Source organism: Lutjanus erythropterus, chromosome 8, assembly GCF_056507025.1.
Source record: "Lutjanus erythropterus isolate fLutEry1 chromosome 8, fLutEry1.hap2, whole genome shotgun sequence".
Taxonomy (NCBI): Eukaryota; Metazoa; Chordata; class Actinopteri; order Lutjaniformes; family Lutjanidae; genus Lutjanus; species Lutjanus erythropterus.
Genome location: NC_139324.1, coordinates 14,195,494 through 14,210,228, shown reverse-complemented (window position 1 = coordinate 14,210,228; position 14,735 = coordinate 14,195,494). Strand labels below are relative to the sequence as shown.

At 40.7% G+C, this 14,735-nt stretch overlaps 1 protein-coding gene across 1 annotated transcript; it reads right to left on the bottom strand.

The window, feature by feature from the left end:
- Positions 1-193: 193 nt before the first annotated feature.
- On the bottom strand, positions 194-14,609 carry rpgra (retinitis pigmentosa GTPase regulator a). Its single transcript, XM_084724613.1, has 13 exons — positions 14,394-14,609; positions 14,004-14,129; positions 13,827-13,919; positions 13,633-13,695; positions 13,396-13,554; positions 12,977-13,126; positions 12,736-12,894; positions 10,828-10,983; positions 10,510-10,634; positions 10,091-10,297; positions 8,017-8,566; positions 7,786-7,877; positions 194-4,171 (listed from the first exon to the last, which is right to left on the bottom strand). The coding sequence occupies exons 1-13, from the start codon at positions 14,422-14,424 to the stop codon at positions 242-244; spliced, it is 5,841 nt and encodes a 1,946-aa protein (XP_084580739.1). The 5' UTR covers positions 14,425-14,609; the 3' UTR covers positions 194-241.
- Between the last annotated feature and the right edge of the window lie 126 nt (positions 14,610-14,735).

Sequence of the window (14,735 nt, the reverse complement as noted above, 5' to 3'; positions counted from 1 at the left end):
AGTGGGAATAAATGGGCTTGGGGCTGTGTGCCACAGACAGGGTCAGGAAGTCGTAAAATATTGAGAGTCAGACTAATGCATTGTTGGTTTTGGTCTTTTAATGGGATTTGTTGACAATAAGGAACAGTTTTAGCTGAGACTGGAGGTTGAGTGTGACTCAGTGAGCTGGTCTGAGTGTCGGTGGCAGCTGATTGCTGTTGATGCTGAGTCTGTGTGTCCTTTCACTTACAGTCTGATAAGTTCACTGCAGGTCGAGATACTGAGGCAGAACATCGTCCCAGAACTGCTGAGGGTCGTCTGGCTTCTTCTCCCCTGCAGACTTCTGCTTCGTTCTCGGTGCTGGTTTGGGTGTTTCTTTCTCTTGCTTGTCTTTTCTGCCTGGAGACGACTTCTGTCTGTCTACTTTTGTTGCACTTGTTGATTTGACCTCTTCCTCCTCCTCTTCTTCCTCCTCCTCATCTCCCTCTTCTTCCTCCTCCTGCACTTCTGTGTCTCCTTTTTTGTCTTTCTCTTTCTCACTACGTTTGATGTTTGCAGCCTTTCCCTTTTCCCCACTCTCCTCCTCTTCTTCACCCTCCTCTTCCTCTTCTTCTTCTTCTTCATCATCAGCCTCTTCCTCACCCTCATCTTCATCTTCTGAATCATTTCCTTTCTTTCCTTCAGCTTGTTTCTGCTTTGTTTCTTCTCTCTGATTTTTGGGTCTTGCCTCTGTTTTTGGTTTACTCTTTGTTTCAGTCTCCTCTTCCTCATCTCCTTCTTCCTCCTCCTCCTCTTCCTCATCCCCCTCCTCTTCTTCCTCATCACTTTCTACCACTGCCTTTTTATTTGTCTCAACATTTTTCTCTTTTCTTGTTATGTTTTCCTCTTCCACAGCTTCACTCTCTTCTTCTTCCTCCTCTGTTGCCTCTTCCTCACCCTCCTCTTCCTCAGCCTCCTCTGCAGTCTCACCCTCAAGTCCTTCCTCATCCTCTTCCTCACCACGTTTTTCTTCCTCCTCTGTCGTCTCGTCCTCAGGCTCCTCTTCATCTGAAGAGGCTTCTACCTCACCCTCTTCTTCCTCTTCCTCCTCTGTAACCTCATTTCCCTCTTCATCCTCCTCCTCACCCTCTTCTTCCTCCTCTGTAACCTCCTTTTCCTCTTCATCCTCCTCCTCACCCTCTTCTTCCTCCTCTGTAACCTCCTTTTCCTCTTCATCCTCCTCCTCACCCTCTTCTTCCTCCTCTGTAACCTCCTTTTCCTCTTCATCCTCGTCCTCACCCTCTTCTTCCTCCTCTGTAACCTCCTTTTCCTCTTCATCCTCGTCCTCACCCTCTTCTTCCTCCTCTGTAACCTCATTTTCCTCTTCATCCTCGTCCTCACCCTCTTCTTCCTCCTCTGTAATCTCCTTTTCCTCTTCATCCTCGTCCTCACCCTCTTCCTCCTCCTCTGTAATCTCCTTTTCCTCTTCATCCTCGTCCTCACCCTCTTCTTCCTCTTCCTCTGTAACCTCCTTTTCCTCTTCTTCCTTCTCCTCACCTTCTTCTTCCTCCTGCCGTGTAATCTCTTCTTTTTCCTCCTCCTCTTCCTCAATTCTTCCCTCATCCTCTTCCTCCTCCTCACTGGGTTTTTCTTCCTCCTCTGCAGTCTCATCCTCAGCTTCCTCTCCTTCTTCCTCCTCCTCCTCCTCCTCATTTTCTTTATCACTCTGTTCATCCTGCTCCTCTTTCTCTTCATCGGCCTCACTGTCTTCCTTGTCCTCTTCCTCATCATTTTCAACACTTGCTTCATCCTGCTCCTCATCATCCTCTCTTTCACTCTGACCTGTTTCTTCATCTTCTTCTGAGTCCTTTTCCTCATCCTCACTTTCGGTGGAATCTTTTTGTTCTTCAGTTTCACCCTCTTCTTCCTCTTTGTCGACCTCATTTTCTTCTTCTTCAGAATCAGACTCTGCAGTGTTACTTCCCTCCGTCTCCTCCTCTTCCTCCTCATCTGACTCTTTGCTCTTGCTGCCTGCACTCCCCGATTCTTCGCCACTTTCATCCTCTTCATCCTCACTCACCTCACTCTCTTCCTCTTCTTCTTTATTATCTTCATCACTGGACTCCTCACTTCCCTCCTCCTCTGCAGCTCCACTTACCATAGAGTCACTCTCTCCTTCACCTGCTTCCTCACTGCTATCTTCTTCCTCCTCTTCAGCCTCTGTAACATCACTCTTCTCGCTTCCTTCATCATCTTCCTCACTGCTGGAGCCTGTTTCCTCCTCACCATCTTCCTCTGCAGTTGCAGCGTCTGGCTCTTCCTCACCCTCTCCAGAAAGACTCTCCTTTTCCTCTTCTATGTCCTCGCTACTTTCACGTCCCTCCTCCTCCTCTTCTTCTTTTCCTTCCACCTCACTTTCATTCCCTTCTTCTTCATCCTCAGTATCTGTTTTTGCTCCCTTATTATCCTCTTCAGAAGTCTTGTACGTTTCCTCATCTTCTCTCTGCGAAGTTTCCGTGTCTGTGCCACTGTTCTTCACCTCTGTTTGTGAAAAGTCTTCAGACAAGTTACTTTCAAGCTGTGACTGATCATGAGTGGTATCTTTACTTTCTTCTTCTACATTCTCTGACTCTGATTGGACACTGAGCTGAACATCTTTTCTATCTTCTGGTGGATTTGATGCTTCTGTTGAAGAACGATAAGACAAGGAAAAGGATGGTTGCATAATTGCGGTCTGCTTTGTGAACTGCCTCACTTGACTGGGTGGTTCAGCTGGTGTCGAGGTAACGGTGTCACTGTCAGAAGAAAAACGGCCTACGCTTGTCACTGCCTCACTGAGGACCTCCATAGCTGCACCTGCCATCCCAACAGCAGGGACAAGAGAGGCTGCAGTGCTGAGAATCTCCCCCCACCTGGGCTTTTCCTCAGTTGGGCCCTGAGGAGCCTCTTTGTTTGATTCAGAAACAAGCAGATCTTTATCAGCAGGTTCAGAGCCCTGCAGGGATTTGGCACCACTGACGGAAACCACCTCTGTTCTGTTCTGGCTGTGTGAGGAAATGGGGTTACGCATCACTTCAATCGGTGCATCCTGCTGTGATAACAGTGGGCTGGAAGATTCAGTCTGCTTACTCTTCAGCTTGATTGTTGTATTATCTTTAGAGTCACCATCGGCTTCTCCTTTAACTTGCTCTCCTTCCTCTCCCCCTGGCTTTGTCTTTGCCTTCACTTCAGATTCTTTTGACTTCTTTTTGTCCTTCACTTCAGAGCTGTCAACATCAGGTGTCTTCTGCTTATCTGCGGCTGTTTTCTTAGCAAAGTTTAACTCATTTTTCACAACTTTTCTTTTGCTTTTACTCTTCACTGGAGTATTTTCTGCACTTTTACTCTGATTCTGCAGTAGTGTGGATTTGACCTTTTGTGGTTTTCCTTTAACTTTTACAGGAGTAGTTTTCACGCTTTGGGATTTCTTAGGTGTTCTGGCAGCAGGTGTCATTTCTTTTTTCACTGGTGGTGGTTTTACATGCAGTGCTTTACTTTGACCTTTTCTCAATGCAGATTTAACTTTGTGCACATCTTTCGTTGGAGTCGATTTCACTTGATTTGGCTGTTGCACCTCCACTTCAACAGGTCTGATATCAGTGGTTTCTGCATCTTCCTTTGCAGAGTTTTCCACAGATGTTGAACTTTCTCTTTGGTCAGACATGCTGGTTATTTCATTTACTTTAGTGACTTTAATAACAGGAGAAGCCGGTGATTTATTTTTCTCCTTTTTTGGTGTCCTTATAAAGTCTTTCTTTAGAGTGCTGGCTTTCATATCCTTTTGGTTTATATTATTTTCTTTCAAATTTCTATTGCTCCTGATGTCTTCCTTCACTTCAGTCAGTCGCTGCTGTGCTTCAGTCAGTGTCTTCCGGACAGTCTGTGGAGTTTTTGTGCTCGATTCAGATAGTTTGCTCTTACCACGTGGTGATTTAAAATGGGAGGGTTCTTTCTGAACTTGTCCATCTTCATTGGTTTTCATCCTACTGGACTTCTTGGTAATGTTTTCTTTGCCTACAGATGTGACTTTAGGGTGCTTTTTTTGGGAGCTGGAGCCTTTCAGGAGCTCAGTGGGTAAGGCCTTGTGAGAAGTTTGTTCTGCTTTCCCACTGGACGGGAGCTGTTCGGCTGCCTTTTTCATAGTTCTTCTAAGAGCTCGGCCTTTCTTCTTCTCCTATAATAAGTAAACAGGGAATTAGCCTGATGTATAACTTAAAAAACAGACAGAAAAAGGTCATCTGCCCAGAAATACTGTTATAAAAAAGGAAAGTTGCATAAGCACAGCAGCAGACCTGCAATCAGCATGACTGTACATGTAGTTGTGGTGTTTGATGTTTTATGGGATGTGCTTTACTGCCAAATGCATGTCACGTCAAGTTTCAGGAAATGTTTCTTGTTCAACAGCACACTATGATAACACTCACAGAGATAAAATGATATTTTGCCAAAACTTGTTTGAAGTTTCAGTCATTTTTGTGGGCATAGATGTGGTTTATTTAAAACCTGCTGAATATAATTACAAACATACATCTGTATGTTGGCAACAATAAATAGAATAGATAAAGTAATTACTAATGTTCAGTATATTTTGGATCATCATCGGTATACTTTGAAATAAATGTAGAAAAATATCTTAGAGCATATGGAAAATGATTTTGCAGTACAGGTAGGTTTGATGGAATATAATAATAGGATAAAAGAATATCCTAAGTCATATGTGCATGGTGGAAACACACAACAAATTAGTCATCAACAAATCTGTCATTAGGTTGAAATACAGATGTGGGCAGAAGGAAAAGAAAACCGTGGTCACGACTGAGAGAAAAGGAGGAATCCCTATTTTTCCTCTGCACCATCTGCACTGGAGATAAACAGACGGAGGTTAATTGGGGGTCAGTGATGTGTGATGTGAGAACAGCCTCATATAATCACTGTTCAAATAGAACTTCAATAACTCAGAACCATTCTTTAGAATATGCCATCGTGATTTATTTATTATTTCATACCATTATATTTGTGAACTAAGCATATTATTGTCTGTCACGTGTGTGAACACATGAACAGAACTGAAAGTAAAAAAAAGTACTGTGATTAAGTATTTCCTTCTTCTATTCTATACAATATTGTACTTTATACTTAACTACCTTTTTCTGACACCTGACATTATTTTGTAAACTAAGATTTTACTGTTAAAACATATTAACAATTTGTAAATTACTTTGTAATTTTCACAAAATTGGCTTATTGAGTCATTTCAGTCCTAAACTGAGTCCTTAATTTAGTCTTAGTTTGTTTAAAGTTAGAATGTGCTAGGGCTGTAAGAATATTCCAACCTGTTTTAATAACAATAAACTTAAAAAAGTTTTCATATTTATAGTGTAGTTTCAGAAATTCCCTTCTGGAGTATTGTTAAATTAAAAAAACAACATTATCTTTACTAACAACAGATTTTTTTTCACTTGCTTCAAGAAAATGCTGATTGCTTTAATTTTAATATAGAAAATAAGATGCCATCATAATAGGCCACTTTTTATTGCATAATGAGTACTGTTCATACTTTAAGTTCATTTTGCTGATAACATTTAAATAGAAATAAAATAAAATGCAGGCCTTTACTATCTGTGGTACTTCTTTTTCTTAAATCTTTAAAAAGATTTTCACCACTTAACCTTGCCGTCAGGCAGCCTTTTCCAATGGGAAAATACTGTTATTTAAGTCAAATAGATGGCAGATTGTTGTTAGTGTGTCACTTCTGTGTTTTAAAGGGTTAGTACGAGTTCACTAAAGTTACACAATAACACAAACTGTTAGACCAGCAGCTCCTGTGTTCTGTGACTTAAAAATACTCTTTGCTTGCTTTGGTGAGAGTGATATGTAAAATACTCTAAATACAGTGTATACTTAAACTGTTTCTAGGTGGCTAACGTGTTTTGCTGCTGACCCTGCCCACAGCAGTACATAGCTTAGCTTTTGACACCAGGACTCCTGCTGCTTCTCCAAACTGGGAGCATGTCAGTCTACTGTAGGTAATACACTGACTATGGATAAGTACCTCATACAACCCCACTATAAAAAATTCAGGCTATCCCTTTAAGCCCTTAATATTGTTATACAAAGTCTTGTCCATTAACTATATAACAGTTGTGTCATTAAATCACATCAGATACACACTGGTTCATGTGGTATACTAGCTGAAAAAAACTGATGTTCTTCAAAGAGGTCTTACTGATTCTTTAAAGGCTGTAAATACTTCTTCCACCACGGACACAAGCCCATTTAACATTACAGCGGGGACAGGAATGAGTTACTGAGCAACACATGTTGCACTATGACACACAACAGTGTAGGAGACTCCTTCACAGCTTGCTTCATCACTGGCTGTGGAAACACTGATGAGATGTGGCAAGATTCCTGCCAACTCTCCCAAAGCATTGTATGAGTATCTGTGTGTGTGTGTGTGTGTCTGTTTGTGTATCTAAGACTGGAGCCCAAACACATTTGTGTATCGGCAGTAGCATTCCAAATCTCTGAATCTGAGATTCATCACACACATTCTTGGCAAAAGAAATTAGAAATGTGAACAATTAAGTGACTGAAACACTAAATTCAATTTCAGATTTCATCCCAGTTTTACACCAAGTGGAAAATGCCTCCACAGACAAATACACACATGTGCTTCTAAGAACACACACACACACACACCAGACTCACACAAACGGTATGTATGCTGAGCTATGCACATTTCCTGGAAAAGTCAGTGACTGTTCAACATTGCTGCTTCCTGCCCTGGAGTGCACTTAATCTAGACCACAACCAAGAAGCCTAAAGAGGAAAATAACGTTCAACTGACTCTGTGTTTATGACTCGGAGGACGCTGTAATGTATTCTAGCTCCTTCTACACTGGACACCTTCACTCACTAACATCTGGCTTTTGTTTTCAATGGGAAAGGGTACAATCAGCATTTACTCTCAGGTCAAATGACTGCAGAAGTCACAGAATTTTTTTGTTCCCAGTTCTGATTGACAGTGATCAAAACATGACACTCGGTGATGTGCCCATTTTCAATAAAGGCCAGTTGCCTCGTCTGTAACTTCTGTGACTCTATTGCCCTTTTCAAAATACATGTGCTGACTTTATTAACTCAGTTAAAAGTTGTTTTTTTCCTGTGGGGGAGTTTTTCTTTACTCTTTAGTTGATCTACAGGACTGAGGGTGTCACACACTGTACAGATTATAAACTCCCTGGAGGCAAATTGGGATTTGTGATACTGGCCTGTACAAATAAAATCTGACTAAATTTATCAGTCCAGCACAGCAGAGTTTGCAGCCCCTTGAAGTGCTACGCACTTGTTTTGAGTCAAGTGTATTTAGAATGGTGAATAAACATCAGAAGATTTTTCACAATAAAAGTCCCCCATTATTATTATAAAGCAGCAAAATCAGGAAACCTACTGTGACTTAACAATTATGTTTTTACAACAAATTGAGCACGTACATAAAATGACTCCTTTCCTTTTACCAGTAGACAAGTCCGTCTTGCAGGGGTTTTTTCTCATAAGCACTGGAAAGCCTCAGGTTTGCACAGGAGAGCCAAGAGACAGAGGTTTTTAAAAGCGTCAGTTTTCAGTACATTTGCACCTTCTAACTGAATCTCTGTGGTTTGAAGTTTAGTTTCTTTCCTGTGTTGCTGTTTGTATTTTCAGGTATCTGCTTTATTTTACTTATTCATGTTTGCTTTCAACTGGTCTCTAATCTATCAAAGGCAAATTAAAAATCAATTCTCTCACCGCATCTGGCAAAAACTCTGAGTCGACGCTTTTTTCAGAGATATTCTCCTTGACATCTTCTTTGACAATTTGTCTCAGAGCAGTTTCTCCCTCTGAAAAAAATGACAAGGTTACACAGCTGTCTACTAGAGTATTTACTCCATATTTTCCTTGATTTACAGGATAAAACTAAGCTCAACACTGCTAAAAGAGACATTACAGCCAGTTGTTCAAATTCTAAGTTGAAAATACCTGTTTGTGGTGAAGCAGGATGTTCTTCCTCACTGGGCTGTTTATTAGAAATGTCACTGGAGGGTCTGGTGGGACTACAGGGTTCCTTAGGTGGTAAAGGAGATGATTCAGTTAAGGCCTTTTTAGCGGTTGCCACCCTGTACAGTCTTTTCTTTGCAGTCTTCTTAGGAGATACTGGGATGCTAGGGCTTTGTTTTGTTATAGACTTTGGTGACAGTAAGGGAGAAGGCAACTCTTGGGATTTAGACTTAGTGGAAGCAGCAGTGGAGGATTTATTCTTAAACGTGCTTGATGATTGAGAATGTGCAGGCGATGGCTTAGAGGATAACACTGGACTCTGAGGGGATTTGGACAGAGATCTGGGGGAGAGTGGTGGGCTCAGTGTTACTTCTGATTGGGGTTTGGGGGATGATGAAGGGGAACTGATGTCTTTTGAGAGTGTTTTAGGGGTTGAGATGTTTCTGGATGTTTGCCAGGAGGTGTTGAGGAAACCAGAATTTAGACGTGGGAGGTTCTGAAACATCTCTCCAAACAGCTCCACAGAGCTCTCCTGAAAGACACAAGAGGAAAGAAACAGCAAAAAACATCACTGGGTAGAAAGGTTTGAAGCATGTCTAATGAGCTCCCCCTACTGGTTTGTAAGTGACACTACAGTGAACCCACAATATGGTGTAACACTGAACCCTAGTGGGGTTAAACAGTGAGTACAACTTTAGATTGAATACAAAACTTTGGAAGGATTCTACAGGGTTAACCAAGTTCAAGTTTTCTTAGCCAAATTATTTAAAGCACTTTATTTGTAGGTAAAGCCAAAAATAAGGGCACTGATGTCACAGGAATCATGTTGGTACACAGCTACAGTAAATGTACTTGCAAGCTCAAATAATATTTATCTTCCTAAACATTAAGCTAACAAGTTGCCTAAATCCTCTGTTCATGTTTCATGTTCATGTCACAATAAAAGAGCCCCAAGTTTGCAATAAATTGTACAAAAAATTATACTAGTTTTACATTTTCATATTCATTTAAAGCAGCAACTACACTGTCCCTCCAAAATCCAAAATCAAGCTCTGGTGTCTCAGATGTGACTTAATTCTTCTCAAATCTAATTTTATCACCAGAACTATAAACAATAAACACCGTAAAATCTCTGTGCTTGTTTCATGTTTCTTGCTTGTTTTAGTCATTCGAAGTTTCATGATCATACTGGTAACTGGTATGAAAGTATGATGGAAAACCAGATGATATGGCCTGGAATTATTTTTTATCATATCACATTTTTCAGTACTTTCTCAGCTGTATATAATATTATTTTCCAATCATATAATAATTAAATGAATGTGACCTGGATCCAAATGCACAACAAAATCAGTCATTAATTCAGTAAAGCAGTAAAGCAGCCCAATACACTGATGTAACAACTTAACTTCTAGTTTATAGGTGTGTAAGTTGATGGTCAGCAATTGGATATAAAATCATTTTATAACTGACATTTATTGCCTACAGCAGGCAGGAGACATATTTGAGATTGTTGTAAGTTAAATGTCAGGCTCTTTAAAGGGACAGTTCACTCCCAAATCATTTTACCTCTTACTTGTAGTGTTATTTATTCATCTTGTGTTTGCTTTCTTTCAAACGCAGCTAGACGGCACTCTGTTTGTGGTTCTTAAAGTGCCAGAACGTACATTTTAAAAACTCAACAGCGATGTCTCTTTCCAAAAGTCATAGCCTGCTTACTGAAGATAATGAGTAGTTTCATGTAGGAACTATTTTTTCTTTTTACTTAACTACACCCACAAAGTGTATCACCATGCTAGCTAGCTCGGTGGTGCTAACTACAAGTAGAAGGAAAAGTATACATATTGTTTATGTTAATTTGAGGGTGAACTGGTCCTTTATTACCTTCTAAGACCTTTTTATGAAACTGAATTCAAGACCTGCAGAAACACAGTTTTCTAAAGTCTAACTATGTGCACAGTTGGTAATGGTTAAAATTCAGGGGCTTTTTCATTTTAGAGGTCTTTAAAGAACCTGGTTTAGTGTGGACGAGAAATACCAAGGTGTAGATTCTCACTTTTTCTCTGTGGCGGGCTCGAGCAGAGAGGGCAGACAGCGGGACTAATAGATTGGGATCAATCGAAGCGTCCAGCAGGAAGAATTCTGTGTAACTTGACTCCAAATATTTCTCTGTGATTGTGACGTCCTGCTCTGGCACCACGTCTTGGCTGTCTGGTGGTCTGGGAGCAGCCAGGACCAGCATGTGGTTACCACCGCAGGACACCTGAATGTAAGAAAATACAACAACTGTGTATTTCCCCCACTTTATACTAATTTCCTTATTTCCTTTCAGACATACAGGATATAAAACTTGGCTTAGAGTATTATAACTTTATAATTCTTTAATAATACTATATGTTGACTGTATTTGGCTAAATGAAAACATAGCTGAATATAAAGAGAATTGGAATTGGCCAAAATATCACATTCACTTACTAACTGAACATTGTACTTGAGGAAACGTGTGCAGAGTGTCGGGCTGAACTGATTGATGAAGTTCTCCTCCCCTAAGCCCAGTTTTCCATGACGACCATCACCAAACGTGTAGAGAAGCCCGCTGCCTGTGGAGAAGGAAGACAGATTTGGAATTTGCAACCCCAGACATTTCAGCAGCCTAATGCAACGACAGAAGTAATTCTTTTATGATGGAAATTAACATTAAATGTAGATCAGATCAGAAACACACAGGTTAACAGGCACTGCTATTCTTAAATGCCATCATAATGAGTAGTATGAGCTGAGAAGACTGCTTACTTGTGATCACAGCGGTGTGGTTCTCTCCACAGGCGATGAGCTTGATGCCACTGTTAAAAAAGTGCTCTAGTGGTTTTGGCAAATCAACTTCAAACAGAAATGTTCCATGGCCCAGCTGACCGTACTGACCTCTGCCGAACGTGTACACACTCTTCTCTGCAACAGCAAAACAGACACCATGAAAACTAGTTTGATTAACAGCACAGTGGAAAGTAACTAAGTACATTTACACAAGTGCTGTACTTGCGTTATGTGTACTTTGCTTGAGTATTTTAATTTATATTTCAGAGAGAAATAACATTGAATTTACTCCATTATATTTGGCTGTGTGAGTTACTTTGTCATTTAACATTCTGCATGTTGCCAACTGCAAAAATTTTCATCTTGGTTGTCAAAACAAGCTTTTTCTCATTTAAGACTTTTAGCCAAAGTAAACGCCTATATCATTATTCATGCATTAATACCCTCAGTATTGTAATTCTTTGCTTGTGGGTCTCAAAGAGCTCTCGTTGTACAGCCACTTGTCTTCTAACTGGAAAAACAAAGCGTGATCATATAACACCAGTGCTGTCCTCCTTCCACTCGCTTCCCATCCGTTTCAGGATCGATTTTAAGATTTTATTGCTTGTTTTTTTAGGTTTTTGTAATGGGTTGGTGCTACCTTATTTAACAGAACTCTTGTATCACCATACTCCAGTTAGAGCAATGATGTTGATCAACCAGATGCTCTTCGACGTGCCGAGACCTAGGAACAAAAATAGAGGCGACCGAGCCTTTTTCAGTGGCTGCCTCTAGTCAGCTTACCTTTTCATATAACAGCTGCTCAGACCTATGAAGCTTGACATCTTGATATTACTGATATGTTTATTGAGTTTTACTCTTGTTTGTTATTTACTTTAGTCTTGATAATCATTTAATCTTGTTCAGCACTTTGGTAAACTGTGGTCGTTTTAAAAGAGCCATATCAATAAACTTTGACCTTGACCACACCAAATAATTTGAGTCTATCATTCTGTCCTAACTTCTTATTTTGTCACAGGTTAAACAGTTGAAGAAATCGTCCATTGCGTTAAGAAGATTCTAACCTGTTTTAATGGAAGTCAACTAGTTTTATGAATTTTCTACAATAAGGTGGCATTTTCTTGATTCTAAAGCAGCAATTCCTCACACTCCTTGTCCTTTCAAGGTTCTCACACTTTAAAAAAAAAAAAAGTTCTCGAAACAAACTGATTTCTGTCAGAAACAGGTTGAAATAATATAACAGGGCAGGGCAATTATTTCACTTATTTTAAGACAGACACACAATACTTATTTTATTCAAAATGATCATAGTATTGTTTTGTTTTTATCATTTTTTATTGATTTTATTTTGTTTTGTCTTTTTAAAATCTAATTTTATCTAGTTCTTAGTCTGGGTTTTAGTTAATTCCATTTTATTACTTATGCTTTTGAATCCATTTGATTTTACATAATGTTTTTCTCTCTATTTCATCTATAGTTTCTGTTTCACTCTCTTACAGTTCTCACTTGTTCTGTCTTATTGTTGGTTTGTCATCTGTTAAGCACTTTAAATTGCATTCTACTGATTGATGGGCAACATGATTTTCATACAAAATATTTCAAATCAGCTCCACCTTGATCAGCAAACATTAATATCCCTCTTACATATTAATCCATAGGTGATACAAGCTCAATAAAAAGGTCCTTCTGCATGATGAGTGATTGTATTCTAGATACTTTAAGTACAATTTGGTGATAATACACTTTTTCCACCAAGCCAATTCTGATTAAGTGGGTGTAAATTATAAACAGTAAAGAATGTTAGACAAAAAAGGTGTCAGTAGAAACGTGTCAGTATTTTTCAGTGATGTCTCTTTTTGGAACAAGGGTTTAACACTTTTAAATTACCTGTGAGTGCCACAGTGTGCTCCCCTCCACAGGACACCTGGGTAACACGACCCAGAATCCCTTGCACCCACTGAGGGACTCTATGATTGGCCAGCTGCTCCACCTGGAGACCGAGCCTTCCATTTGCACTCTCACCAAACGTGTAGAGATCTCCTTGTGCTAACAAAAAGCCAACACAACACTGTCAGCACGATAATAAAGGATATGAAACTGAGCGATGGTCTCTTGTGCTGTTTTGTACCTGTGACAAATGCGGAGTGGTGGTACCCACAGGAGACCCACGTCACCGCTTCCCCAACATTCACCTTTGTGGGTTCTGCTGCAAATCCCACATCCCCTAATCCAATCTGACCCACAGAGTTGTCCCCCCACATGAACAGCCTCCCGTCCTCTAACAGCAACACAGAGACAGAGTGTGAAAATCAAACATCACGTAATTATGAGTATTAACTTATATGGGCAATGCAAAAAACAATGTAGCAGTCAGTAGCAGTCCCTTTATTAGAATTAAATAAAAATAATTATTGCACAGTACTGAAACATTTCATTGTGAGATCATGATATTTGATATATTGTTACATCCCCATGTACATATACACACTCACAATTTGGACCTTGGCGAGCGCAGACGACTGCATTATTACTTGTGATTGTTCAAACCTGTTAAGGCAGCTGAGGTGTTGCATCCCGCAGAAAGCATTTTGATTGGTGCATCATCACAGAAGGGTTGGAGCAGATGAAAGGATGCTGTGTTGTTGCAGTGGCCCAAACCGAGCTGCCCCTCCCGGTTGCTGCCAGCAACATACACACATCCCTGCCCTAAAAATATACAACACCTGAATTAAATACAGGAACAACCAATTTCTGTCATATTAAATAATCAGATCATCATCTTACATGTGCAGACAATCGTATGATCCCTCCCACAAGCCACAAGCTTCACCTTCTCAGACTTTAAGGCTGAAAGGGAAACACACAGCTACTAAAACATAACATCCAAATACAAAAATAATGCCTCCTCTGTCGTAGCATGCAGAAGAACCTCCAGTGAAGTAGTAAAGAAGTAAAGTAACTATAGTAAAGTAACTTACCCTTCACAGAGGCAGGTTTGCTGGCAGCAGGCTTAAAACCAAGCCCCAGCTGACCCCAAGTATTACCACCAAACATGAGCAGCCTGCCATTCTCTGCAGACATAAGAAATAAGTTTGATTCAACACATATTTTAAGTTGAACACCTGTGCATTAAAAAGCACACAGATTGTGTGTACCTGTGATGACAGCAGTGTGCTCTCCGCCACAGGAGACATGTACTGGCTGGTCATTCTTTAACCAGAATTTACTGGGCACGTTGTCAGAAAAGCTGCTCTTTCCAAATGTGAAGATGGCTCCTGTTTCTGGTGACAAAATGTGTAATTCAGCTGTGTAACCTTGATAAGAAAAAAAGGCAGCACTAACTTACTCTTTAACGTAACACCGGCTAAATCCCGACCCAACCTGCTCCCAAGCGATTTAAGACAGAAATAGCAACAGGTTTAACACACAAACACACACACACACATACACACACATACAGTACGTGAAAACCCTTAATAGAATAGGCAGGTGAGTATGGCCACAGTTTATTTAGCCAAGTGCTGCTTAATGAAAAGTATTCTCACCGGGTATGTCCACATCAGTCTGTCCCGTCATCTTCACTCCTGCCCCTCTCACACCTACTCATCCTCACCGTGCGTAGCTCAGTACTGACCGACAGGTGGAGCAAGGAAACGTCACAGAGGGGCGGGAGTAAAAGGAGCTGCCATACTGACAGCGAAACCTTCTTCTCTCTGCTCTCCTGCACACATGTGAGCTGAGGGTCACTACACTGGCTTGTGTGGGTTGGTCACGGGTTGGCCGCTTTGGCCTCACTCCATCTCGTGCGCGGCTCGTGCGCGTCTCGCGGCAATAAAACCGGCCACGGAAATGCAAATCAGTAAGGCACGGTTTGACTCGGCGCGGCC

Coding starts and splice junctions, on each gene's coding strand:
- rpgra (XM_084724613.1), bottom strand. CDS start 14,424: ATGACGGGACAGACTGATGTGGACATACCCG. Junction 13,555..13,632: donor TCATACGATTGTCTGCACAT/GTAAGATGATGA, acceptor GTATATTTTTAG/GGCAGGGATGTGTGTATGTT. Junction 4,172..7,785: donor CAGAGTTTTTGCCAGATGCG/GTGAGAGAATTG, acceptor TACTTATTATAG/GAGAAGAAGAAAGGCCGAGC.